This window comes from Hoplias malabaricus, chromosome 17, assembly GCF_029633855.1.
Source record: "Hoplias malabaricus isolate fHopMal1 chromosome 17, fHopMal1.hap1, whole genome shotgun sequence".
NCBI lineage: Eukaryota > Metazoa > Chordata > Actinopteri > Characiformes > Erythrinidae > Hoplias > Hoplias malabaricus.
In genome coordinates, this window is record NC_089816.1 from 7,965,127 (window position 1) to 7,992,965 (window position 27,839).

At 38.7% G+C, this 27,839-nt stretch overlaps 1 protein-coding gene across 1 annotated transcript; it reads right to left on the reverse strand.

Moving 5' to 3' along the window:
* Positions 1-2,881: 2,881 nt before the first annotated feature.
* On the reverse strand, positions 2,882-25,799 carry frmpd1b (FERM and PDZ domain containing 1b). Its single transcript, XM_066650075.1, has 16 exons — positions 25,773-25,799; positions 20,306-20,413; positions 17,996-18,159; positions 15,808-15,910; positions 15,287-15,332; positions 15,029-15,133; positions 14,518-14,613; positions 14,201-14,326; positions 13,919-14,038; positions 12,985-13,121; positions 12,756-12,882; positions 11,600-11,692; positions 10,054-10,236; positions 9,364-9,508; positions 8,180-9,208; positions 2,882-8,001 (listed from the first exon to the last, which is right to left on the reverse strand). The coding sequence occupies exons 2-16, from the start codon at positions 20,407-20,409 to the stop codon at positions 5,603-5,605; spliced, it is 4,977 nt and encodes a 1,658-aa protein (XP_066506172.1). The 5' UTR covers positions 20,410-20,413; positions 25,773-25,799; the 3' UTR covers positions 2,882-5,602.
* Positions 25,800-27,839: the final 2,040 nt, after the last annotated feature.

Below are 27,839 nucleotides of genomic sequence, written 5' to 3' on the forward strand. Positions count from 1 at the left end.
TGATGGGCTCAACCTTTGAGTTTGAGTGCTTTTTGTCTTGATGTCTTGCCTCTGTAGAGTCTTTTAGCTTTACAAGTGGCTGTAAAGTAGCCAGCGGATGGAGGAAAATAAGTGGAAAATACTGATGGAGACAGTAGCAGCCTTAAAGAGAGATTTAAGGATTACGTAGACTAAAAGGTTTATAGGGACATTGGCTTGTGTGTGTGTGTGTGTGTGTGTGTGTAACTTTTTCACACACAGACAGATAAATACAAAGACAAGCCCTGTTTCTGTCATTCTTCATTTTTAAGATCTACGTCTGTCTTCCTGAATATTTTCCACTTCTTCCAACTGCTGGCAAATACCTCTTGGTCCTCAAAAACATTCAGGTTTACACGTGTCCACAGTACATACCTTGTACAAAGAAATGAACAGAAATGAGGCCTTGCACAAGAGGTTTAATGTGCAGAGGTAGTCGTCATTAGAGGCCGTAGAGAAAAAAGATTAGAAACTATTATTAGTTTATTGCTTAAAGGATTTCCTTGTTTACGACTTACAGGACTACACAAAAGATTAACCCAATTTTTAACAGTTGTCAACCCAATGAACCAAGCTATATTCATCACTAACTCAGGAAGCTTTATATATGGCCATCACAATCAGAAAATACTCAGCACAGATTTTGTATTACTAAACACCATATCCTAAAAATGTATTTTCTCTGGCACAATTTCACCTTTTCAATCATCGACTGCTTTAAAGAGGAGTCTACCCTCAAAGATTAGACAATCCTATACCATACATGTGATAGTTATTACAGACTGTATTTTAATATCTAAGTTTACAGAATAATTTTTATTCAGTCATTCCATTTTTTTCAGTCCTAGGATTCCAAAAACAAAAAAGTTCAGTTGGGAAAACATGTTGGATGATCCACTATGTGGCTTACATGTGGTCACCTTTCCAGACAGATATGAGATTGTTGAAAATCCCATTACAAAATTGTGTGCATTAATGGAGTTAAACCATGTCCTTATAGACCTCACTTTGTTCAAATGGGAGCACACTCACACTGAAGCAGGAAAGGGCCTTTCCCAAATTGTTGCCACAAAACAAATGCTATTAAATCCTGCAAGTGGTGTCTACCCATGCTTAGTCCAAAACTGCCCTATTCACTATATAGTGCACTATTTTGGGGTTCTGCCATTTTGTAGTAGTGTCCAAAAACATAGTGTACAATTTTTAGTGCATTCAAATAATCCCACAATGCACTGCAAAAGGTAGTGCAAAACCCATATACAGCGGTAGATATCAGATTACCCACTGCGTTGTTTGGTGAAAACCCGCATGAGGTAGTGTTCGAAATCATTCACTACCCTCCTGAATTCAGTTCCCTATAATAGTGCACTATATAGTGAATAATACAGGGAATAGTGAATAGGGAGCCATTTCGGACAAAGGGCCAAATTCATCCACCCGAATGTCAGATAGTGAAGTGTGATTCAATTCACAGAATACGTCTGCGCTGCTCACATATATCCACATAGTTTTGGCCATAGTTTATGTAATGACCTAAAATAATGCACAGTTAAAAAACACTGGGCAATCAACTATGTTTCTAGGGAAATTCATTCCTGTAAGCATCAATAATCAATAATCTAATAGCGGAAAACTCACATCAAAAGCATTCAAAGTTGACCCATTCTTCCGCTGCTCAAATATAGCCATTAGGCAGGATATGACAGCTATCAGGTGCTAAATCTAACCACTCAGTCAGAGCTGTAAAGGAATTTCACAGTGTTTAATCCTACCCTTAGTCAGTACAAACTAGGACTTTAGTACTGAAGATCAGACAAGCTGTTTGTAGTTCACCTCTTTAAAGGGCTTGCCTCATAAATACACTTCATATATGTAATTTAAGTAGCAAAACCAAAGCATGTTTTCAATTCTTTGTTTTTGTGATGTCACAAGCCCAAGCCATTTCCATTTATGCATTTGTCTTCTGTAACATTTTCATCTTGTTCACTGGATCTGGAGCCAAGGTGCCACTCTATTGTAGAGTGTCACACACTTACACAGATACTGACACACACCTGTTCTGACCGTGAGTGGGAGACACGTGCCTCTCCGCGGCTCCTGTGCTCACAGAGACGAAGCAGCCCAATCAGTCCACATGGCAGCTCAAACACATCAGAATGTGAATGTACAAATTGTGCAGCCAAAGAGACACATTTGCTCCTGTTAACCTTTAATTTTCACCTTTTTCTGAAAGTCCTGAATAGAGAGCACAGAATTGATAGAGAATCATTCAGCTTTATTTAAGGAGTAAACACACGTCTTATGAATGTATGCTAAGGGACCTTATGTGCGATTGGAAACAGCGAAACGTCACACGTAGCGTTACACTTAACAAGCGCATATTGGCACTCCTGGATCATCTCTCAGCCAATCACATTGCAGAATCGGAACTAACTGTGGTATAATAAAGTTCAATGTACATGCAGCTAGCACTAGATTTATGATGCTGTATTAATATATAATGCAATATTAAGATCTAGATTAATTATTTTCATGACTTGCATAGTGCATTACACATAGGAAGGAGAGAGGACAATCTCAGTTTTAGACTGAGGACAGGGCCTCAGTATAAACAGGTAGTTTGATTCAAATGGCTACAGAGAACTTGGAAACTGGTCAGGAAAAAAATTACGGACACATAAATCCCCACTGCCTTAACCAATGGACAAAAAGAAAAATAAGCAAAATGTGGGTTAAGGGCCCTTTAAAACTAGAAAAAAAAAAACATAGAAAACAACAGCATGTTCCATTCCAATTCATCTTTTAATTATTGATACAGTAAAAGGAATGCAAAATGACAGGATTGTCCCTTCATATTGTTCTTTACTATACATTTCAGTCAATTTGTCACTGTTCAAACATAGTCTGGCTTTATGTGCACTCTGAAAACAAGCTATACCCATTCACATTTTCATTTGCTACAATTAAGACAAAGCATTTCATCCCAAGAAATCACCAGCTGTTACAGGTCCTTTAGTTTTGTCCTCAGTCAGGTAGTTGGAGAAGAGACCTCTCAGAGAGTGTAGAGATTAGTGTCATAAATTGTGCTGACGTGCTACAAAAATTATAAACCATTAACAGATCACTTAACCACAAGTATTATATAAGAAAACTTCCTTATACCTTCCATATCCTTCTGTTCTCATGATGTCTCAAACTCAGTGCACCCTTTATTCTTGATAATTAGATACACTGAGCTGAGTGTGTGCACACGTGTGTGTGTGTGTGTGTGTGTGTGCGCGCATGCTCGTGAGTGTGTAGAGAGAGAGACAGACAGAGAGAGAGAGAGAGAGAGAGAAAGTGCTGTTGCCATCTGGAAGCTCCTCTCTAATATAATGAACACAGTTAAACTGCTGAATGTTTCATGTCAAACTAGATCAATGAGCCTTAAGAAGCTGGTCATGTTTTCTGGTCATTCTCATCATTCAGAGCTGTAAACAACCTGTTTTGATCCAGAATACAAATCTAAACTTCAAATTTGATCCGGAATATAATAATATGCAGAGACTGCCATGTAATTAACTTTCAAAAATGGCAATTAAATACTACTACTTTCTTAGTTCCTGGAAAAAATGCAGGAAACATGTATCAGAATATCATCTTAAATTAACGCCACTATTTCTTGTTTATTTCAAATACTAGATACACTAGATGAAGAATTTATAGTATACTCTTTCAGTGTGTATATGTTTTAACCAAACATTTCATAATGTCTTTTTATAGTTATTATTTCCCAAACAATTATAATACTTCTTTTATGTAATGTATTGTTTTACGTTTTGGCTATGATTCAGCTACACTGAATATAAGTTTCCCTCAACACATAAATAAATGATAAATAATATTACAATAAAGCCTCAGTAATTAAGTATACATTTTCCATTCCTTGCCTATTACAGTTTTTATATAGGTTACACAGCCTTTAAGACCCAAAGCACTAAGTTGTGGCATAGGATTTAAAAACAAACATAAAAATCTAGCTTGATTTTCACCTTTCTCTCAAACCACAGTAGTGTGTATCTGTTTATGTATATATTCATCTGGTATATTTCCTAAAGAATTAATAACATTTGCTTTATGGCCATTTTGACAGGAAGTGAAATAATTGAAGGCGTTCTCTGATTTTTGCACAGTTCTATAGATCCAAAACCAACATCACATGCTGAATGATATGAGTGACCATTTAGTCTTCTTGAAGATGTCAGACTTTGAATACTCTGGATCTAAACATACGTTATAATGGGAAATTAAGTGTAATGAATGAATCTGGGGTATAGTAACACTTCAGAGATTGTTGCAGAATAGAAAACCATCCGTGAAAATATGTAGATTTTTCCTCTAATCTTCAGAAGGCAAACTGGGATTCATGTTGCAATTGCATAATTATTTAAATTTAATGTGATCCAGGATATCTTAAAAAAACAAAAACCCTTTCAAATCCAGAATAAGGCTTAGGTTTCTAAGGGAAGCCCTCATATTTAAACTGAACCATTATTATTAGTGATAAAGAACAGTTTTGATCAGATATATAAAATACTCAACATAAAGAATAATATGTGGAAAACCTCAGCTATGAATAAGTGACCCTTGCATAGTAATAAAATAAGAACAAGTGAAAATACTGTAGTTAAGACTAGTGTTAGTCAGTCAGAGTGTCCCAGGTGAATTGTGATGACTTCATTATGAAAAAAAAGCACCTCTTTTGTGCTTTAATGTCTTTGGATAAAACTGATAGCTACCATTAACAGTCAACTAACAACTGGCTAATATAAAAACTAACATCAAATGTGCACGCTGACATACAGATATAAAATTCCAAAAGACCACATTTCTATTGCCACCCAGCTGCTGTCAAATGCCATTCTTATCCATCTTTCACGCAAAAACAAAGAAAAACAGTTTGAATAATGAAATGAAATTACTACACACAATTCTTGAGTTATTGAGTGTTTTCTGCATCTTTCCTAGCGTGTCTTATATGTAAATATGGTAAGGCGTGAGGGGAAGAAAAGGGTTGGCATCTGCTTTGTCCTTTTAATCAAGTACCGTGTCTAAACCACTGAAGAGCCACACAACAAAAGAAAAAGAAAAACAAACAGGACATCCTAATACTGTCAATTTCTTTCAGGTTTCCATGGTTACGGGACCAAGAGGTAGGAATTTACATATAGCACAACAAAAAACAGGTATAGGTTAGAATCCACGGTGCACACACATAGTATGTAAAAATAAATAAGTCCTCGAATACATATTGTACATACTTGAAGAAATAAGGAGTTGTTAGAAAATAGCTACATTATATATTAATAAATGCATAACCCATATAAGTTCATAAGTAGACTTGGCAAGACCAACAATTTGAAATGAAAGTTCTACTTTTGGGTAGACTTATTTGCTTGTTAGTTTGTCTCGTGTGTGTGTGTCTATGTGTATACGGCACTTACGTTCATTTCATGTGTGCCAGCACACATTTATAGTCTTTAAATGCAAAGAGAGGGAACACTATCCACTTTGAATCCTTCAGATTCATTCAGAACATCCAAGTTCAAAAGTTCAGAGTCAAGTGTCTGTTGTCCGTATCTGGAGTATGTGTTCTGAAGAGCTGTGTGAGTGAAAAGACAGTGGAGATTAGGACTGTGCACTGTTTGGCCAGCAGTCGGACACCCTCTGCCTCCTGGGCTGTTTCCACAGCTGTCACAAACTCCTTATACAGACACACAATCTCCTGAAGCTTCCTTAGGGCCTCTGCCCCATCAATATCACCATGGCAACCTCCACAGTCTGAGCAGGAAACTCGTAAGCAAGCAGCTGATAGATGCACCAGAGCCCCGAAGCTGTTGCCTAGAGAAAGAAGAGCATCATCCGGTGCCCAACCGACACGTGTTGCGCGCTGGCATCCTGATGCCAGCCTCCGGGCCTCAGCCTGGACCAGGCAGCGCTCTGTTTCGGGGAATGAGTTTCCGTTCATTCCCTTCTCGCATTGTCCCTTGTGGCAAGGAGGATTTATTGCAGTCTCTCCATTCTTTAGCACCAGCAGAAGCTCATCTATGTCTCTGTGCAGCGAGACATAGCCCCCTGTAAGCCCTGTACCTTTTGGGCCCGTTAAGTACCGTCTGCCTTGGAGGTCCCGCAGTGGATCCATCAATGGGCCACAGCCTAGGGGTCGAGGCTCGAATGGCCTGGGTGGGGCTAGGAGTGGACTAAGCTCAGAGGAGGTTGAGAGGGGTCGTGGTGAGTCTCGCAGCAGAGACAGGATGTTTGAATTAGGGGCACAGAGGGATGAAGGTGTGGTGGAGGCCTGAGGTGGCTTGCTGATCCGTTTCTGGCGGGAAAACTCGTACACTGTGAGGTCATCATCAAAGCCACACACATCCTCCACATCCCCACTGAAGCAGTTGGCATAAACAGTGTGGCAGCCACATGCTTCGCGATGGGGTGTGCTGGTGTTCGATTGAGGAGAGGACTCTTCTAGACCATCCTTAGTAACATTGTTGTTCTGAGACTGTGGTTGCTCAGATTTGCACGTTCCCAAGCGCGACAAGAGTTCAGTAGAGTCTCCCAACCAATTCTGCCTCAGGTCTGGGTGATCAGATGATAACATTTTTCCATCAGTCTCTTTAACATGTGAGGTTGCTTCTTGTGGTCCGTCTTTGAGTTTTACAACAATTACCTCAGCATCTTTCTCTTTCCAGTCAGTCAAAGCAGGTACGGAAGTGGCTTTTGGAGATTCCTTACGTTCACAGTCCTCACTTGCATCCTTCGATACTTTAGTGTCTGCTGATTTATCTCCAGACAGTGCTACTGTACCCAGAATTTCCTGTGATCGGGTAAGATACCAAGGCATATCTTGGATCTTTCCACGTAGTGCTGAAGCAGGAAGACGTCCAGAAGAAATCCTGCTGGAGAAATTCACCCCAATCCCGAATGGATCTTTGGGATCCATGCTTATTGATCCTCTGATGGCCACAGATGGGGATGGAGTTGGTGTTGAGGTGGGGGTTGGAGTAGTTGATGCACTGCTCCCTTTGACGGTAGTATTCTCATTGTTTAGTTCACTTCTAAGGTTCTCATGGCTCAGAGAGACACCCTTACTCAGAGCGGGGGCTGGGTTGGACCCATTACGCTGGGACCAGGGGTGCAAGGAAAGTCCATTTGGAGGTACATGGTTTTTGCCTTTTATAGCAGTGGCACTATTTGAAACTGTTGGTGGACTAGAAAGAACAGGTATTTTGGGTTTTGGGGGCACAGGAGGTTTGGCAGAAACAGAAAGATTACTGTCTGATATTTTGGGTTGGGGAATAGGTAGTGCTTGGTTTTCTGTGGTGTTTTCTATCCTGACAGTGTCAATTTTCGTATCCTCTGAAATTTCTGTTTGATTTGTGACATTTTGGGCATCAGGGTTTTTGAGATGTTCAAAGTACTCTGCTACGTGATTGGCAGTTTGATTTTGCTGCTGGGATCCATTCAAAAGTGCAGGATCCACTGAAGATGGAGATTTAGCTTGCCGCACTGCCTTGATTAAGGGGGAACACAAAGGTGGTCCAGTTGTAGTAACAGGCTTAAACTCCATAGTGTCTGGCTCCATCTCCAAAAGTTCTGAGGGTAAGTGAGCATTGCGGCCAGGTATATCTCCATTACATTGTTGGCCCTGTTCAGAGACATGATTATTCACAGGCTTTGATTCAAGCAGGGTTTGTTGAGGAAGCAGAGGAAGTGAGGGTTGGTGAACCTCCAACTCTTGGTTATTAACAATATTTGCATCAAGAGTGAGATGATTAAGGAGGGAAGGTTTCTGATTTAGATTGTTTGTATTGATGGGTAAAGAACTCTGATGCTTGTCCTCTCTATTCTGCATGGCATCATGTGGTGACTTGGCCTCCACACTGATCTTGACATCATTTATTCTTCGACCATGATCCTTGCTATTCACATGCATGTCTCCCTCTGGAGGAGAACACAAAACACACACACACACAAGAAAATAAATATGAAATGAGCATGCATAATTTTGTGTTTGCAAACTGAATTTTTTTAAGGCAGATATAAGGATGACTATTCATGCCCACATTTGTCATAAACAGTTGAAACAAGTGTTGAAACGTATTACAAAACCCACACTGACCTGCAAGACGATCCAAGATAGGTGGTGTGAGACGATCCTGGGCATCAAAGAATTCATCTTCTGATTCTGTACCACTCTCCCTGGATTCCTTCGCTCTTTCGAGGACTCTTACAGACACTGTTCTTGGAGGTGGAGGAGGAGGTGGAGGTTTTACTCTGGCCAACGATCCCTTTGCTTTTAATAGTTCCTTATGCAGAAGGCCAGGGTTCTTCCATTCTTGCATGCATGCCGGATGCCTGCGGATTCTTGCTAAGAGTTCTTGAACATTGACACCAGCTACTGTAGCTTTTATGCTGTTGCTACTACCTGATGCCAGAACAGCGTCTAGGTCTGAAGACATGCCTAGTCTGAATCTGTCATTTCCATTTTCATCTTCAACATCCTCTTCTTCATCACTAAGTGCATCATCACTGGCTTCTGGTGGGCTGGGGAGGTAGTCTGCCATTTGGGAGAGCAAGCCTGTGTGCCTACCATATGGAAGGTCAGAGGGTCTCCCTGCAATGTCTAATTTTTCCTGCTTTTCACTGGGCTGTTCAGGCACCTCTAGTAAGTATGGATGATGGACATCAAAGCCGGTCCCAGTAGCTTGGTCTGATTTAGGTAGCTCCTCCTGAAAACTGTCTAAAGCACCAGGCCCTGTAGTGGATGCCCTGCAACTCTCTTCCAGAGCATTGAGGGAGTTACTGGAAAGACTAGAGAAGCTGCTATTAACCCTTGGGTCAGTGTACCACCCTGTCTCCAGAAGTGCATCTACCCTTGCTGCATAGTCCTCATCTTCAACAGAGCCAGTTGTACTTGTTACATCTAGACCACTTTCCACTGCTTTATCCAGCTCTTCTGCATGGGTCACATACACTCGTACAGTCTCTGCTCTGGCATCAAGATTTTTGTCAATCTTCTCATCTTCTTTTTCAACATTTGTATGAGTTGAGGCTGAATCTTCGGAGTGCTGTGCATCCAGCAAGTTGTCCATGGAATAATCTTCATCTGAGCTCTCCTCTGAGTCACTTCCACAGCGGAACCCATAGCCTAGGGAACACATTAATTATAGCATTTATAACAAAAATAAACTAGGACATGTAAAAATGCAATGTGCATTTCAGTGACTTAGAAGTCATCTATGATTTAAAAAAGGTATTTGAGAACAATAACGCTTAGACAATGGAAATTGCTTTTAATTTTACCTTCATCTAAAGGTATACGCCGTATTTTAGGCCTAGGGCCCCAGCGGAAGACATTTTTATTGGGGTCCACCAATAATCTGCAGTAACCAGCCAGCAGACAAGCCAAGTCCTTAGCAGCTACAGAATCCATTAACAAGGCCAGGGGCTGCGTACAGAGAAAGAAAGGTCAGATATAGGAATTTCTACAGTATGCAGAAGTGTCCTGAAAGAATATATGAATTTTTGCCTCTCTACATTCAATGTAAACATGCTCATTTGCATTCTACAAAGATGCTGCAATTGTCTTTAGAGGGGAGTACAAAACAAAATAAATTACATTGCATCTGAGTTTTGGGTGTTGGCTATACATTCCTTCATTCCTTTATAGTCTATAACCACACTGGGGTGGGGGTGGGGTGTTACCACACACCCACACATTCACTCACTATGGACACTTTTGTATGGCCAATCCACTTATCCACCTACATGATAGTACTGTGAAACCAAACTGCAGAGGAAGCAGAGAAACAATGCTGAACTAGGGCATGCTATACACCATGGCAAATAACATATTGAAACTTGTTATAGGCTGGAAACCCTTTTTGTAATTGCCTCTGAAGGTGTCAGAGTGTTTATGCAGCTACACATCCCAAATGTTTGGATATCTGTTTCAGCTTTGGTATCAACAGGAGAAGCTGTGTGTAAACCCACCTGGATATCATGCAGGTAGATCTTCAGCATGCTGATTCTGTCTGACTCTGAGAGCACCTCCACGCGGGTAATGTAATGGAAGTCTATGATGGTGGAGATCATGTTGAGTTTGTGGTTTAATATTTGACTGATGCCATACCGTGCTCCCACCAGCAAACTCACTAGTGACTCCCGGTCCTGCAGCTGGAGCGCACACACACACACACACACACACACACACACAAAATCAACATTATACACAGTATACACACTGAACAAGGAATATAAAAATAACAAAAAAAAGGAAAATACAAAATGTATTTATTTTGGAACAATGTGAGCTAAAATATTCATTAAAGTTGGAATTAAACGTGTATTTCCCTTGTGAAAATATTAAAATAATCTAAATATGTGCATAATAAGTGCATATATTTATTTTTCAACATAATGTGACACAAAATGTGACATAGGTAATGTGCCATAGCATATATTTATGTATCATTTCACTCCCAATACATTTAGTAAATTAACAATAACTGCATAAAATATACAGAAGTTTGTTCTCTACAGAGGATGTGTAATTAGTTTCATGTAGAAAAATCAAGAAAGTGTCCTTTGACCAACTTTGTATGTGATTGCATATCATTGTATTTCTCAGAAAAGGTAGCATAAGTTGAAAAAAAAAAATATCACATGATGTAAAAAATAAAAGAAATATCACAGTGACAATATATACGCACACACTCATTTTGTGTGTGTATATATAATCTTGACTTACAAATGAATCAACTCAATTTTCTGAGATACCAGCCGTTGCTTGATCGACTTTTCACTTTATGATGCAAGCTGGGATCCGAGTTACGAGAGCGTGAGCTTATGTCACTAGGTAGCCCAGAAAGCTTTCAGTTCACTTGGTTACCTTGCTGTGCATCTGTCGTATCGCTGTTTTTTTGTAGCATTGTAGCATTAAGTGTGTAGCAACTAAGTTAAGTTAAACGACAGAGCAAGAAAAGAAAAACTCCCCCAACCTCCTCGGCCAATCTCCTCCACCATCGTCTTCGTCTAATCTTCAAGGTAAATGCACTTAATAGAACCAGTTTATTTCTTTACATTCTCATTTATTATGTATTATTATTTTTCTGTACATAACTTATTATTTATAAAGTACCTTTTTCTTATTTAAAAAAAAATTGGTGTGGTTTTTGGGGCTGGAACGGAGTAATAGCATTTCGATTCATTTTAGTAGGGTAATATAATTTGACGTTACGAGCGTTACGAGTGACGTTAATTAGTCACAGAACTAATTAAACTCGTCAAGTCAAGGTATTACTGTACACACACACACACACATATATATATATATATATATATATATATATATGTATATATATATATATATATCAAAGGTAAGAACATTTATTTGTCACTTATACACACTCTGAGAAGATTTGTCAAATAAGGAACACATACTACATGCGTAATAGTAAAGGGTGAGGGAGGTGAAGATTATTAGCAGATTTTGTTGATTCTCTGAGTGGAAAATGGCAGATGGAGAAGTAGCTCTCACCAGCATGGTGGCATTGTAGGTTCTTCCACTGTATGATATCAGCTCTGCCATCTGTGTTAAATATGCCAACCTGGCTTGAGGTACAGAGATGACCTGAGAGAAAGAGAAAGCTGTTAAACTAAAAAAAGCAGACTTCCACTATGAGTCAGTTACGTAACATTGATTATCTCATTACAATGCTATCCCAAGGCTTGGGATATGTTGTGCCACAAGTAAACAGTGATCTTAAAGCAGGACCAATGGCTACAGGTCTGCTACAGTTGTTTCTTACAGCGTAAGGATCTAAGTGCATTTGACAAGTGCCAAACTATGATGATTATAATGTTTTGGTCGGTGTATCTCCAAAACAGCAGGTCCTGTTGGGTGTTACTGGTATGCAGTGGTTAGTATCAAGTAAAAGTCCAAGCAAAGACAACTGGAGAACCAGCAGTGTGTGATCAAGACTCACTGATGGATGAAGGAGGGAGGGGTTCATCGTGGGCATGCAGCTACATTATAATGTGTTCTATTATCACTGTCATTTCTTAGAAAGCCAGCATTTTCTGCGACAGTTGTTCTTTCATGTAAAAAGGAAAAGACAGATTAGAATTTGCTCCCCGTCTGCATTAAAGAGCCTTGGGTGCCAATGATCCTGTTTCAAGTCATCTCTTACTTGACAACTTTTGGTAGGTACTAAACACTGCATAACAGAACCAGCCCAAAAAGCTTCCTGTTTTAAAGATGCTCTGACTAAAACTATCAGCCTTTGACAGGTGTCACTGTAATGAAACAGACAATGTTATTTACTTCACCCGTCTGTGGGTTAAATGTTGTGGCTGATTGGTCTTTTTTATTGGGAAGATTTTGACAGAAAAGGAATCATGTTTATGGATAATAATTCACATTATTTTAAAATGTGTATGCATTATATTTACATAGTAGTTTATGATTCTAATAGTAATTGCCAGTTTCAAAACATATGCTGTTTTCACAAAAAAGTTAAGTAGCAAAAGTGTAAAGCCATTTTTGTGCATTGTTTGGTGCTAGACATTTTAATCTATTTGCAATTTTCCTTTTAAAATCAGCCTTTCCCATAGAAACATTTTACAGTGCAGAATAAAATTGCATTATTATATTTACAATGCATGATTGATAATTCATGCCCACCGACACATACTTTCTGGCGAGGCTCCAGCAATGACTGAATCTTCTTCATGTGACTGGTCAGGGCTTTTCTAAGGTCTTTCTCTCTCATGTTTCTCAGTAATGTAGGTGAAATAAAGCTCTCTAGGCCAAACTCCTTCCTGAAAAAAGTATAATTAGTATAAACATTTAAAAAGATGATGTCATAATAGGTGAACCCTACAGTTAATAGGGTGAGATTGTGTGTGCGTTTGATGACTCACATGATGCTCTTGACAGATGTTCTAGTGGTTTGTCCACAGCTTGCCATTCTTTCATGCATATGCAGCACTGCAAGCCTTAATGCAGTGTTACACTTCATCTCTACTGCAAATCGTTCCTGCAGCACATCCCCTACACTCTACATATGCGCACACACACACACACACACACACACACACACACACACACACACACACACACACACACACACACACACACACAGTCTTTAAGTGTTTTATAGTAACATTTTTTAACAATTTTATTCCAAATAATTTTGGAGCATTTCTATTGGTCCATTTATCATGACATTTTCACACAATCTGAAGGACAGCTGTTCAAATGATTATTAGTAGTAAAGTAAAAAATAAATACATAAATAATAATTTTTAAAAATGGTGATACATGTTTTCTTTGAATAACGATGATTCATGGGAAGCTCAAAACTATTTAGAGCTTGCCATTTTCTTTGCAAAAACAGAAAAGAGAAGCAACTGACAAAAGCACCAGCATGTTTATGCTGTCAGCATTTAACACACAAATCGCTCAGCTGTTTAAACCACCACAAGATGACACAATGATAAACAAATATCTGAGCATTAAAATAGATGCCCAAACTATCAGTGAATAGTGAATATTCTAATAAATTATTAAAACTTTAAAATGTGACAATCAAATATGAATAGCTTATAGCATTAGGCAAAATAAGTAATACATTTCTGTGCTTAGCTTAATCACATTCCTGTTTTTGCCAGGTGTCTTGCCAAGCAGTGGAGGGAAGGTCAAGTTTGTTACTATTTATGCAAAAAAAATAAACTATAAGTGAACTATAATGTACTTATTTTTGGCTGTGCACTAAATCAGAAGAGCACTATATAATCAGAAGTAGTAGCACCACACATTAACAATTATTAATAAAAACCTCCCTTATAAACTCACCTGATGGAAGAGGTATTCAAAGGCGACTGGGTCATCATGTAGCAGATCCACAGGGTCTCTAGGGATGAAACATACTCGGAACAGACATCTGTAATCATGAGAGTCCTTTTTCTGTACCACCTGAGGGAGCAGCACATTTATTTAAGATCATTTTTCTTTCACAATATTCCCTCTTTAACGCTTTGACAAAGTGAAATGTTTGTGATAAGGGTGAAACAGACAGCTACAAAACAGTTGTGTGTGCATGTATGTGAGAGACAGATGATAAATATTGAGTGTTACCTTCTGTATGAGCTCGTCTTCATGCAGTAACAGGAGTTTGGTGATGCTATATTGCTGTTCTAGCACCAGGGAGAAGTGCTCAATAGAACGAATCGACAACTTCTCTTTCAGAGTCAGCACTATGTCCTACAAGAACACACACACACACACACACACACACACACACACACAATGAGGGATGGGAAAAGACAATATTCATCTAATATAATCTCCACATAAAGTGATTTTTTGTTTTTTTGCAGATGTGAATTTTTTTAAATAATTGGTTTTACTGTCACAACATAATAAATTATAGTGCAGAATTGCTGAGGTCGAACCTTGACGGAAGTGGTTTTATCAAATTTAAAGGCTTTAGTCTGTCCATTCTCCAGGTAGACCTTCAGCACATTGGGGAGGAAGAGAAGAGAGTTTCCCTACGGACACAAACAAAAAAGCATGAATGGCAAGTGATATCATTTTACACATAGTCAATAGTCAATCTAATTTTTCTTTATAAGATTTTTCCAAGACTTTCATAAAATTATGGAACCAATAAAATAGTGCTGCTTTCAAAATAGGCATTCATTTTTCCTAAGTCAAACAACTTTGACCACAGAGTTCCTTATTTGGGCATGAAGACAACTACAAAATCATAATCAAAGATCTATTGCTTGCCTCTATGACCTGACTGTTATGATTCTCTTTGTTCTCTTTGACATAATCGGCTAAAAGAATAAGATCAAAGTAGTCAGATCTTAGAACCTTAACTATTGGTTTTAAAAATATGCTGTGCACCTGAATCATCAAGGAGTACAATACATTTCAACGTTGAATGTTATGTGGATGAACCTGAGTGTGTCCGTTGACGACCACCTCCTCTGCAAAGCGCACTTTAACTGGATTTCTTCTCAGGCGAGCTCTCTTTTCAGCACTCATGAACGAGGACTTGGGGTTCTGAGAAAATCAAACATTCATTAACAAAAGCACACTCTCTCACACACTAACAATACATAGACTAAATAACTGTGACAAATATAAACAGGTTAAATGTCAATAGAGAGACATTCTGTTAGATGCACAGCTGCAAATGATATAGCATTTACTCACCAGCATGTTTCTGAGGACAGTCATGGTAACTGAATCCTGGCAGTCTCTGAGGGTTAGAGCATATGAGAACATTTAACAACATTACCCAGTGATCTCTGACTAAAGCCCATTACAATGACAAGACGGACAGAGTCACACGCTAACTGCATGTCCCACTGTACATGATAAAGCCAATAAGATGCAAGCTGAACTCGGTGGCCAACTGTGCATTTTTATTTACTGCATGTTTACACATGACTTCACAGAACTCCTTAAGAAAGCCTCTGTCAAGTGTTGGTGGAATCCCACATACCACTGGTCTTTAAAAGAACCTTTACATAAGGGACAAATGTGTGGACATTGTGATGAAATGACATATAGAATACATTTAAAATCTATTATTTATGTTATTTTGGACCATTCTCTATGTCGATTCATCACACAGTCCACACAGTGTAGCACTATCTTCTGTAATTAATATCAGTGCATCCCAGATTAATGTCAAATCAAGTTAATAATTAAAACAGAAGAAGTAATGTCACCTGATCATTTGCTCCACGTATTCTGAGGAAAAGTCATCTATGGCTTTATTATTCACTTTCAGCACTTGGTCACCGGGTAAGAGACGACCATCTGCTGGTCCTCCTGCAATACATGCATGCACATGCGCACACACACACACACACACACACACACACACACACACACACAAAGCGTACAGACTGAATGAATGGTCAAGTTTAAATCCTTCTTTTAATCATATGCTTTTTCAATTACATTAAAACTGGGACAATGATGCTAACCTTATCCATATATTGAAAATATTGTAAAATAAAAAAAATATGTATTTGAATGGTGCGTATGCAGAGAGGATGGAATGAATCCTGCATATTTTCTCTTCCCTTTCTGTACTGGGAAGTCTTTTAGACACATTTGTCCTCAGGCCAGGAAAGGCCACACATACATACTCATGCACCCACACCACTCCCTACCTCACTCTCTCACACACACAAACACACGCACACACACACACACTCACAGTCTGCCCTCATGCCCTCACTACATTCCCTCCATCCCTGATGTCTCTTTGCACTGCCAAGGCCAACCTCTTTTGTATGCCAGATTACACACAGAGGTCTCTCTCTCTTTCGCTCTCTCTCTCACAGCAACAGTGCACAAACAACCCCCTTCTCTCCTACAATCTGTACTGTCCCCCTTTTCCCCCCTTATCATCTTCAGTGTCCCTCTGTCTGTCTCACTCTTACTTTTCTTTGAGTAGTAGACAGTGATTATCAGACTACAGGGCAGTAAGGTTATCCCTGTGGACCCTCATCAGCTGTTTGTGCTACAGAAAGAGAGAAGTCAGCACACTGCTTCTCTGACAGTAAGAAAGTGTATATGACTGTGTGTGTGTATATATATATATATATATATATATATATATATATATATATATATATAATATAGATATTTTTATATATATAGATATAAAATAATATAGAAATCAAGTTGGAGCAACTAAATTATAGTGGAATATAATATATTGGAAACAGGTCTTCAGAGACTGTTGTGGCTATTAACCAAGAGATTAAGAATAAGTAAGGTTCCTAAGTACAAAGGTAAAAGATATGATTAAGTTGAATATACAGTTAAAATGTATTAAAAAAAAAACACACAGAAAAACAGAGAAAAATCAGCAAGGGCCAAATAATATTTTTTCATGGCACTGTGTGTGTGTGAATGTGCATGTGTGCCTGACAAAAAGTGTGCGTGCATGCACACTCTGCCCCCAGAGCACCTGCATCTAAAATAATTAAATAAAAGTAAGAGGAGCAGGTGGCTCTGTCTCTGCCCACTGAGATCAACTTGCTTCTGAACTTGACAGGCCATAAAAACACACACAGGAAAGAGGAAATTACATGCTCCTGATTTCAATGTCTCTCTCTCTCTGTCTCTCCATCTCAATGAAAAGAATGAATCTGATTTGATGCGGCACAGCCTTCTGCTTCACTCATAGAGACAGAAGAATTTATGAAAGACACACAGCTTTTTGTGTCTTTAATATCTGCTGGTGAGATGGTGGGGGAGAAACCTTCCGCTTAGAGCAGTACTGATATTATGATTGAGATGTATTCTTTGTAGTTCTCCTGCTCTGTCCTACTTAATGCCATTAAATGGCAGTGCCTACAGGCTTCTTCTACAGCTTCTATTAAGCGTGTAAGAACCAAAACAATTATATTAGAAATGAGAAATGTCTCTGAAATTAAATAGCACCTTTTTAACCAGATGATTTCAAGTGAACACCAGATAAAATGAGCTGAGCACCAGACACTATTTAGAGGCTCAACTGATTGGTCTTGGACTGGTTGTAGCACATGGCTGTATTTCATTTAAATATTTTTAATTCATAGACTGATGTTAAGAATGTTGCTTTCTGTTTCAAATCTGTTAGAGTGTCCATTTTGTAAAAAGAATAGGTTATGCTTAAATTTGCAGCAGAATTTCTGAGCACCAGAAAACAAAAATGATATTAAAAAAGTGTAATGGAAAATGTAATAAGCATCATCGTGTATAGCAAGAATAATTAACAGTATATAACATAGCCGTAAAATTGCGAGAGAGATATATATACATCATGTTTGGTGTCATGTTAATTAGGTGTCACCGAGTAGAAGTAAACCTGTTTGTGACTATTAGGAGGTAATTTAAGGTTGAGATGTTAGTGTGTACCTGGTGTGACATCCCTGACCAGCAGGGGGAGCTGTGTGGAGAGGGTAAAGCCATGAGAGTCCAACACAGCATCTCTGATCACCTCCACAGTCTCCTTCACTGGAAAATGCTGCTGACTGCAATCATCCAAGCGACTGGACTTCCTGTCCCCTAGAATACGCTCCCTTTAAATAGTAATAGATGTAAATATTGCAGAAGACACCCAAACACATGCCTACAAATCTCAAAAAACATTGCGTCATTAAACAGTTATGTACATAGATAACAAATAATAATAAATTACACACTTTAATAAAACGATTACAACTAAACAGCATGTCTGATTGATTCTGCCGGTACAAGCTTCAAAATGCACTAAACAGCAAGTTTCTGTATTCTTTGCTCTGTTCCAATTTTAATTTTAAATTTTATTTTGCATGACCGTGCATGAAATCACATGTCACAGCAGTAATTACAAATCATTTGAAGCAATTTTGAGGCTTATTTTTCGGTTTATATCATCCTAAATCAGTCACCACTATCTCAACAAAAAAAAAAGGAAAATAATTTTTTTAATGTACAATATAAATTAAAAAAACATTTACCATGAAGTCACTGAGAATCAGTAATGGACTCTATCATGTGGAATTTTTATATAACAATAATGTGTGCGTATGTGACCAGCCACAGAACTAGTGTGCTCGCCCCTAAAGGTGTGACAATGACGCAAAGGAGTGTGTGCACATTTCACACAAGACTGCACTGTCAGCAGCTTGGTCACTGCACATTGGAACCAGTACCGAGCAATCAGCAAGCTGTGTGACCCGGCAAAAAGGCAGCGATAAACGGCACATAATCAAAGCAAACAAAACCAATACAACATACATAGTCACCAACAGACTTGACAAATTATTAGCACCTTGTACTGTAGAACAGCAAACAGAAGCAAAGGCAAATACAGCAGAACTGTGTGACTATGCTTACTCTACAGGGTCAAATGTTCAAGCTGGATTTTTTTATTTGTACTTCTTTCTGTGGTCACGTTTATAGTGAAGTGCATTTGTGTGTTTGAATATATGCGATCTGAGTGGCTGTTTAATTTTTAAACTGAAGCCTCTCTTTAACCCGGTAGGCTTGTATTCCATTTTTAATCCTAAGACACCTAAAACTGTTGCTCAAAGACACAAGGCGGAGAAATAATCTTCATGCAAACTTAGATTTTTATTCATTCATTCATTCATTCATTATCTGTAAACGCTTATCCAATTCAGGGTCGAGGTGGGTCCAGAGCCTACCTGGAATCACTGGGCGCAAAGCGGGAATACACCCTGGAGGGGGCGCCAGTCCTTCACAGGGCAACACACACACTCATACATTCACTCACACACTCACACCTACGGACACTTTAAATTCGCCAATCCACCTACCAACGCGTGTTTTTGGACTGTGGGAGGAAACCGGAGCACCCGGAGGAAACCCACGCAGACACAGAGAGAACACACCACACTCCTCACAGACAGTCACCCGGAGGAAACCCACGCAGACACAGAGAGAACACACCACACTCCTCACAGACAGTCACCCGGAGCGGGACTTGAACCCACAACCTCCAGGTCCCTGGAGCTGTGTGACTGCGACACTACGTGCCGCCCTTTAGGTTTTTAGTAATTTGTAAATTAATTTAAAAACAAACAATCAAAAATTGAACAGTATACGATTCCCACTGTAACCCTATTTGTAAATAAAATGATCCCATGTCTCCAGTGTGTTTCTGCCTTGCACTCAGTGATTCTGGGTAAGCTTCGGACCCACCACAAACCTGAACTGGACAAGCGGTCACAGACAATGAACGAATGAATGATCCAATGTCCTGTCCTCATGCCTATTTTGGGAACATCTGCCTTAGGACAAATAGCACCGCAAACATAAATGCAAACATAAATGCAAACAAATAGTTTTGGGTGGAGGTTTAAGGTCTTGTCTTTACTTCCGAGTTTGACATTTTTAAGTGTTTGTATCTTGGCAGTTTCAAACACAATGTGACTTTTCGTGAGATTTCTATTAAAACTCTAAATGAGACATGAGATATTATGAAAGTCAGTTTTGAGTAAAAGGACGCATGAGAAAACATAAATAAACAAATAAATAAATCCTCATATCAAATAGTAAATGTATACTTTAGAGATCTTTTCTTCACTGAATTTTCTTACAGTAACCTGTTTAACACTAATGTGCTAATGTGCACAGTGTAATTACTGTGGTCAAACACTGACCACCAGTATCCTTAAACATACATAAACAGTTGTGTGTGTGTCCTCATATGAGTTCTACCTGCTGAGAGAGTCCCGTGAGCGGCGCAGCCATCTTCCCACGACTTGTTCCACCCTCCGAACCCTCCGTGGGGATCGACTCCTGCTCCTCTCTCTCTCCTCCATCTAACTGGAGAATGTGTGTGTGTGTGTGAGAGAGAGAGTGAGAGAGTGAGAGTGTAAAAGAGAGATAGTGTGAAAGAGAGAGAGTGTGAAAGAGAACAGGAACATGAGATAGATCACCATACTCAGTGACACAGGCAGACATATTCTGGGCTTTTAAGATTTTCTTTGTAACATTTTAGTTGGTTAGAGAAAGTGTTACAGATGCTCCCAGGGACTCTGTAGAACAATTAGAGGTGGGAAATATGACAATATTTGCAATAAATGTTGTTGTTGAGATGCACAGTACATTTTTCTGAGCGTACTGTGGATGCAGTTAGCACTGTCAGGACACTGAACATAAAACACTGTATCAGTACATGGTTAGTCCTGTTTAATTGGATTTAGTTCAGTGAGTTTTCGACAGCGTGTTATAAATGTGTCACTACTGGTGCACCACATCTATTGCCCTTAGGGATAATGTCCTTTTTTGCAATGTGGAATACTTAGGATTAATCTTCATTAATAGCAGCAGCTACATTAAATACTACAGGGCAAAACCATTTTGCATATACACTTCTTACAAGAACATCCAGAGGATGATTCTAAATTTAAATTGTATGAAGAGGATATTCAAAATCCTCTATTTGTTCTATTATATATATGGCTTTGCGTGTGTAAGGGCAGTGGAACAGTCATGAGACAAGACATGACATTTAGAGGACAACATACATCACTGCAGACATGAACAGACACAAACGCTCAGAGGGAAAAATACACATATGCACAACACACACACAACTATTCAACCCTAAGGGCGCGTGCACACACACACACACAAGCACACAGACACACACATATGCTGACTCACTTTTATACTTTCTCAAAAACACACACACACACATTCTTGGCTTAGCAGTAAGAATTGAAAACCACACACACACACACACAATGTTGTGATAAGATATTCTCAGCAGAGAGTAGTCACAGGGGGGTTGTTACAGCTTCAATCACATTAGTGATAAATGTGCTCAGCACTCAGGTAAAACCGCAGCTACATGGCCACTATCAGAGTGAGTGTGTTCCTCTTTAACCCTTGCCCTGTGTACCTTGCCAAAGTGGACACTTCTGAAGGTGTAGAACAACAATCAATATGGCTAAATATGACAAATGGATTTGCTAACGAATCTCACTGATCAATACGACTACACCCCTTCCATAGACATTCACTCAATCACCCTATAAATAGAGAGAGAGAGAGACTAAGAGAGAGAGAAAGAGATGCATGAGCATAAGCCTGTTCATAAATCAAGCAAACAAGAGCACAGAGACAGGGAGAAGCAGTGGAGCAGAAAGGGCTTATTCATGGTTGTGAAAGGAAAATAAATAAATAAATAAATAATAAAAACACAGCTTCCTTCCTTTCATGTTTGGACAGTACCAGGTCAGCAGACATCAGTATCAACCTTCAGTTAAATTTCAATCTGAAACCTTTTTAACTTACAGCAATGTGGAATATGAAACTCCTTTCTCTTCCCTACTTTTAGCTTTCTTTCCTCCTCCATTTCAGTCATATCCTTTATTTATTCACTGAAAATGACTGCATGGCCTGTAACTCACTTTCCCTTAGCAGTCTAAAAGTTCTCCACAAGGGGTTAACTCTATTGTAATTGGAGGGAATAAGTAATTGCTGTTTTGATGCTGCTGCTGTTAATGAGCACCGTGGTTCTGTAAGTTATCCTCAGGTCAAGTGTGAAAATATATGTTTTTGTTGTTAATATTGATCCCTGTAGTGCTTCAGGAAAATAGAATAGAAACATTGTGTGTTAAAAAACCTCGTAAACATCTACAGGGATTATCTGGTTAACACTTTTAGCTGTGGCTGCACACATGATAAACTTGATTAATCCAGTCTGTAATCAGAGCACAAAACCCTAAACAGAAGCATCAAGCCTCACTCAAATCCCTCTTGAGTTCTGCTGCTGAAACTCTTCATACACACACTACAGGACAAGAAAAGACTAGTGTCTTCAAAAGGTTGATTTTTTTTATATGTAACACTTTCACACATGCCTAAGGTCAGGGTCAGACCCATTAAATGGAGTGTGACACGTGTGTGTGTGTGTGTGTGTGTAGTGGGTGGGGGGGGTGGCTGGGGTTTAGAGGATTAAGCTGCACTCCCTGGGAGAGTCCATTGGGCGCCACTTCGTCACTCCTGCTGATCCAGATTGATCCGGATAGAGTGGATCTGAGACGGGCAGCTGCTGTCACTCACTCACTGATTGCTATCCTCCTTGGTAATGAAAGAATCCACATCTCTAGGTGTTTGTTTGTGTGTCTGTGTGTGTGTGCACAACTATGTGAGTGTGAGAAAGATGTCCTTATAATTGCTAATACGTTTTTGTATGTCTTCATTTGGATTGTGGACCACTCCTATTTTGCAATGATCTTCCAGTCTTTAATGTAGTGGAATTTCTTGCTTTAATCACTCTGGACCTTTGTTTGCAATCGCTTGTTTTATTGGAAGGTCCAATGCTTCCAAATGCCATGTTTTTCTGTATTCTGTCTATTTTCCATGAGAATTTAAATGTAGTCCTCTTTTCTCATCATACCGTCTGTTCTGACACAGTTAGCCTGCCCTCTAGATGGAACACACTGGCTGAATGCATCACATTTCTTGTGCCATGCCACGCTAAAGCCATGTCCAAACAACACCCTTTTAGTCTCATTTAACCAAAGAACTGCTGAGCAGCTTGAAGGTTATTGACAATTTCTCTGCAGATATATATGTTCACATAAAAAATGCTATTTTTTCATAGCTATAAATATTGGATGTGCTGCATCTCTGAACACCTGTTTGATGGAGGTGTCAAGCATGTGGAAGTGTGTGTGTATGTGTGTTTGTTGCTGAGTCAACTGAGACTCCAGTGTCCTTGTGAACTCATTAAGTTGTCTGAGGTGACATTCCAAAGGAAGGGCTCCAAATGCTTCATCCATTAATACATGAGCTGTCTCTTCTACTGCAACAATTGACTGACACACAGTCTCTCTCTCTCTCTCTCTCTCTCTCTCTCTCTCTCTCTCTCTCTCTCTCTCTCTCTCTCTCTCTCTCTCTCTCTCTCTCTCTCTCTCTCTCTCTCTCTCTCTCTCTCTCTCTCTCTCTCTCTCTCTCTCTCTCTCTCTCTCTCTCTCTCTCTCTCTCTCTCTCTCTCTCATAATTAGTCAATTTAGCTTCATGGAAACCTGTTGTGGACAAATAAAGTTCAACTGTGCACACATAGGTTATAGAATCACTTTTAAATAGCATCACATGACATCGAATCCTGTGCCTCAGCTGCATTTTGCTTAAGGTTACTTTGCTAAATGCAGGTGCATAAACCCCACAAGGCACAGGAGCATTATTCAATAATTTTGGGATGACTTGCTACTACAGTTATTGTCCCAAACTCCAAAATCTCAATAGCAGTGCATCCACCCACTAACAACAAATGACTCTATTACAGCTTCATTCAGACATTCAGCAGTTTAGCAAACTCTCTCTCAAACAGATTATCTCTGCAAACTCTCTGCACTCCCATAACTAACTTCACCAGAAAGCACAAGCAATCAGCATCTGTGTTTTTAAGCAATAACCCTGTATTCCAAAATCCCAAAGTTTTATGCCAGAACATGACCAAAACAGATTAAGGGATAATTTATAGATATGTTTTATTACAAAATAACTAAACATGGGACAATGTGTTTAACTGCTACTACAATCTACAATGAATGGAATGTACACACTCTGTCAAGAAGTTTTAGGCACCTCTTAAAATTAATACATTCTGCAAATTAAATTAAAATTAAATTAGAAAAATATCATATTTTGAGTGCATAAGCACATTAATTTGGGAATCTGGAGACCCTACCAACCCACAGTGTAAAATAATATAAAACAGGGTGTTTTTGTGATGACTGAAATGTGTAGTTGTATTTTGTGCTGTATCTTGCATAAATAGCATATCAAACACAATATAAGGATAATATAAAGATCTCTGTATTAATGAAGAACCTGATTAAAACATGAAAACTGTTAAAGCAGAAAACACTTAAAGTGTTTTTATTTCTTTTACTGCAGCCTAAAGAAACCCTATACCTGCAAAGCCATGCTGCATAGCTCCCTTGAGATCTCAGCATCATCTGTTACTGCATCTTACCTTAGAACAATCCTCCTACTGGCACAACAAATAGACACTTTAAAAGCAAGTTTTTAACCATTCAGACACATTTATGACTGCATATAAATGGACGTGTGAGCATGTGAACACAGTGTTTGCCATACATGTTTTCTTATATATCCCATATTGATAACTGATCAATTTTTTGGTAGACTTGGATTGTTTAGTGCTGAATATAGCTGACCTATATGATACTGTATGATACTGTATGATGCTGATCCTAATGGCACAGAAATACACTGTTCATAGAGCAACAGAGGGTATTAGGTTTATATCTCGCCTTACTCTCGATTAAAAAACACTAAAAATATATATATTCTTAAAAACGTAATAAATAAATAAATAAATAATAATACAGGATTTCAAGTCTGTAAACTAAAAAACGGTGGCTTGTTCTTCCAGAACGTCTGACTCTGCAGAGTTTGTTGCCCTGCTGCAAGATCCAAATAAAGCGATCAGAGCCTCTGTAAATGCAGCATCTGCAGAAAAGTAGCTTTTTTTGCAATGCACTGTCTAAAGCCTAGCTGCAACCTGTTTGAACTTGGACAGATTCTGGAACTATCAGCAGTCATCAATAAAACTAATTAGTTTTATACAGTTAGAGTACTGCCAGCAGCGAATTAGTCCAAATTATTTCTAAATAACTCCTAAATATATTTGTTCATATTTATTGTACTATCTTGTGCTCCTTTCACACAATGCCAGTGCTGCATTTGTGGTAGATGCTAAATGCATTTCCTTGTATTGTACCTTTACTGAGCAATGACAATAACATTTAATCCACTAGTTTGTCTATCTATTTGAAATTACGTTTTATTACATTAACTTCCATTTAAAACTTTTTTTCCCATCATCTATTAAAGGTTACCGTCTTGAAGATACTTTTACAACATTAACATGTAGAAAATAAGAAAAACAACAAATGAGTATGTAGATTAGTTTCTTGGACAGAGCTGCAGAATATGGATCTGAAATACCATTATTTTGCCAAGTGTATTGCATTAGAAAGGATGTTAAGTAGTGTTAGTTATTTTGGCATTTTTTCAAGTTAAGACAAATTTACAATTGAATATTAAAAGCGGCCATATTTTAGAAAATAAAGGACAAGTAATGACCCAGCACTTAATATCTGTTATATGTGGTTTGTATAAGACAGGTAACAATACTTACCTGGGAGTAAATGGTGCCCTAAATATTTCAGAACACAGAAATTCCTCAATCTGACTGGATTTCACATCCCTGTTACGTGGGTTAGCGGAGAAGTACTGGAGATGAGCCTTTACAACCATTAGGGCCAATCAGAGGTGAGATCTGCAAGGCAAAGAAGAAGAAATATAAAACAAAACTACAAACCATATTTCCAGAAAAGTTTAGACATACTGTAAAATGCAGTAAAAACAAGAATCATATTCATTAATTCTCATCATCATCATCATCTTTTCTGCTTAACACAGTGTCACAGTGGCAACCAATCTATCAAAGAAGCCCTGATGGCTTTGTCCCCCGTTACTTCAACTACTTCCAGCTGTGAGACACAGTCCCTTCAGCCCTGGGTCTACCACAAGCATCCTCCCACTTTCAAGTGCATGATATGCCTGCAGGAGGTGTCAAGGGGACATCCTTATTAGATGACCAAACCACCTAAACTGGCTCTCTCCATGCAAAGAAACAGTGTCTGGACCATTATTTAACAGATATATGTACAAAGAAAAGATTTTTTACGTTTTCTCTGGCTAATGGCTTTTGTAAAGACATTTCGAATAGGGTTGCAAAATTCCAGGAATTTTCAAAGTTGGAAAATCTACCATGGGAATTAACAGGTAAATATGGGAATTAAATGGAACTAATGGGAATAACATGGGAATATTCAAATCTAAAGGTGAGAAACACATAGTTGGTAAAAATATATACTGAAGCATTATCTTGGCTAAAATAATTAGACATGATCCCAAAACAGTTGAATCATAAAGCTGCTCCTTAAGGCACATGGCACTTTACACACTGAAGGGCTATTGAGATCACACCCCCTGCATGCATTGTTCATTTCTCTATCACGTGTACAGCATATGTCCAGATGACACATTTGGACCAGTGGTCTACCTAAAGTCAGGTAAGTTTTGACAAGGTTCATATTTTTATTTACTGTAATAGCACTGAAACATTTAAGCAACTATTTGATCAAGGTGTAATCTCACAGTTGCTTGCTATCTGGTAAATCAGAAAAGCTCAATGGGCAATTTCATTTAAGAGACTAGTTTACCAAGGCTAGCAGGTTAGCAAAAGGTTAGCTTACCAAAGCTAGCATAGGCTAACTACCTATATTTTTGCCTCAATGGGTTTCTGTAACTAGGAATTATCGGTACATTCATTCTTTGTAACCGCTTATCCAGTTTAAGGAAGCGGTGGGTCCGATGCCGACCCGGAATCATTGGGCACAAGGCAGGAACACAACCTGGAGTGGGCCCCAGTCTTTCCAAAGGTGACACACACACACACAAACACTCACACCTATGGACACTTTTTGAGTTGCCAATCAACCTACCAGCATGTGTTTTTGGACTGTGGGGTTCGGGGAGAACACACCAAACTCCTCACAGTCCCTGGAGCTGTGACTAGGTGTGTGTGTAAGGTCGCACATGCTGTGCCACCCTACTAAATATTAATTCTTTATTTAAAATTTTGAAGATCATTAGCTTTAGTGTTTTTACACATCATTTTATTCACCAGAAAAATGTCTTGTGCATCAACTATGATATCTCACATATATCATAGTTATTATTTGTATTATGCCTTCATGTCTGCTGTTGACAAAAAAAGGTGCATTGAAGACAGTGTATGATATAGTTCCTTTAAATTATCCAAAATTGATTCCAATAAATTCCCAAATTTCAATGGAAAGTTTACATTTTGGAATATTTCCAAAGTTCCCATGGAAAGTTACCAGTAATTTACTGGAAATTTATTGGAAAATTTCCACCCCTTTGCAACAATACCTGCAACATTTGGGACAGTGGCAAAATCAGAGTGAAATATTTATAAAAAAATAGATAGTTGCTCATCATTTCGTGCCAAAATCAGTTTGAGGACTGTAAACCAGTTCAAAGAATTTACGTTTTTCAACAGCTGCATGTCATAATAAGATTCAGGGAATCAGGGGAAATCTTGGTGTTCAAAAGACAAGGTGCGGAAACCATTACTGATTGTGTGTGACCATCGAGGCCTTACGAGGTATTGTAT

What these genes read in the sequence shown, in the direction of transcription:
- frmpd1b (XM_066650075.1), bottom strand. Translation starts at nt 20,409, where the DNA reads ATGGAGGAGAGAGAGAGGAGCAGGAGTCGATCCCCACGGAGGGTTCGG. An exon ending in CCTACAATGCCACCATGCTG is followed by an intron (nt 10,237 to 11,599) that starts GTGAGAGCTACT and finishes TGTGCGCTCCAG; the next exon opens with CTGCAGGACCGGGAGTCACT. An exon ending in GCGTATACCTTTAGATGAAG is followed by an intron (nt 9,209 to 9,363) that starts GTAAAATTAAAA and finishes TGTGTTCCCTAG; the next exon opens with GCTATGGGTTCCGCTGTGGA.